This window comes from Dipodomys ordii, unplaced genomic scaffold (genome assembly GCF_000151885.1).
Source record: "Dipodomys ordii isolate 6190 unplaced genomic scaffold, Dord_2.0 Scaffold153, whole genome shotgun sequence".
Taxonomy (NCBI): domain Eukaryota; kingdom Metazoa; phylum Chordata; class Mammalia; order Rodentia; family Heteromyidae; genus Dipodomys; species Dipodomys ordii.
This window is the reverse complement of record NW_012267369.1, coordinates 742397-743376: the sequence shown is the minus strand read 5'-3', so window position 1 is coordinate 743376 and position 980 is coordinate 742397. Positions and strand designations below refer to the sequence as shown.

Genomic DNA, 980 nt, shown 5'->3' with positions numbered 1-980 from the left:
CCCCGCGGGACCGGACAGACCGAGCGCCCCATTCCTCCACCTGTTTTTTAATAAAAATGGAAAAGGAGCGGAAGGAGCTGACTTGGAGACGGGGCCGGGAAGGGCGGCCCGGGACCCCCAGACCCCCTAAGCGTGCCGGTAAAGTTCCGGGCCAGGTGGGCCTGGCCGGCGCTGAAGACCCGGGCGCCACTCTCCAGCCGAGAGGCCGCGCCTCGGCGCGCATGCGCCCTGGGTGACGGGAGCAAGGACCCGGCTGGAGACGGGGCAGCCGCTGAGGAGCATGCGTGCTAGCGGCCTCAGCAAGCCTGGGCATGCGCAGATGCACATCTGGCGCTTACCTCCCACCGGCCAGTCGCCCTGCCCGTCAGGCTGAACCCCAACGCTTACACTCAATGCGCTTTTCTAACCGTTTCCTTATGCCTCACGAATCGCTTGCATTCCGTGCAAGACAAGCGCTTCGAGTGCAGCTGCACGAGGCCTGGTAGGACTTGCGACTTGGCAGAACTGACGTGAACGGGGAGGACTGCGGGTCCCGGATGGTGACCTGCCCCCGAGGGGATCGCAAGGGCACTGCGGGTCCCGGATGGTGACCTGCCCCCGAGGGGATCGCAAGGGCACTGCGGGTCCCGGATGGTGACCTGCCCCCGAGGGGATTGCAAGGGCACTGCGGGTCCCGGATGGTCGTCTGAGAGGAAGCGACTCCCGCCGCGGCCCTGCGCGGTGGCCGCTGGCAGCCCAGCGGGGCCCCAAGTCCCAGCGGGACACGAGGGAAACGCAGGGCCAGGCTTCACACCTCCCCCTCCAACTCGCGGGCGACCGCGCCCCACGCCCCGCGCCGCGATGATCCGTGCCCCGCCGCGCACACCTCACGGCAATGATCCGCACCCCGCGCCGCAATGATCCACGCCCCGCCGCGCACCACACCTCACACCGCAATGATCCGCACCCCGCCGCGCACCACACCTCACACCGCAATGATC

At 68.5% G+C, this 980-nt stretch overlaps 1 protein-coding gene across 1 annotated transcript in view; it reads left to right on the top strand.

Annotated features, from left to right (window-relative positions):
- Tpra1 (transmembrane protein, adipocyte asscociated 1) overlaps positions 1–513 on the top strand; it is a 6412-nt gene extending 5899 nt beyond the window's left edge. The window contains exons 12-13 of the mRNA XM_013032298.1: positions 156–232; positions 369–513. Of these exons, the coding sequence (XP_012887752.1) occupies positions 156–232; positions 369–513 (222 nt within the window). The remainder of the gene's footprint in view (positions 1–155; positions 233–368) is intronic.
- The last annotated feature ends 467 nt before the right edge of the window (positions 514–980 follow it).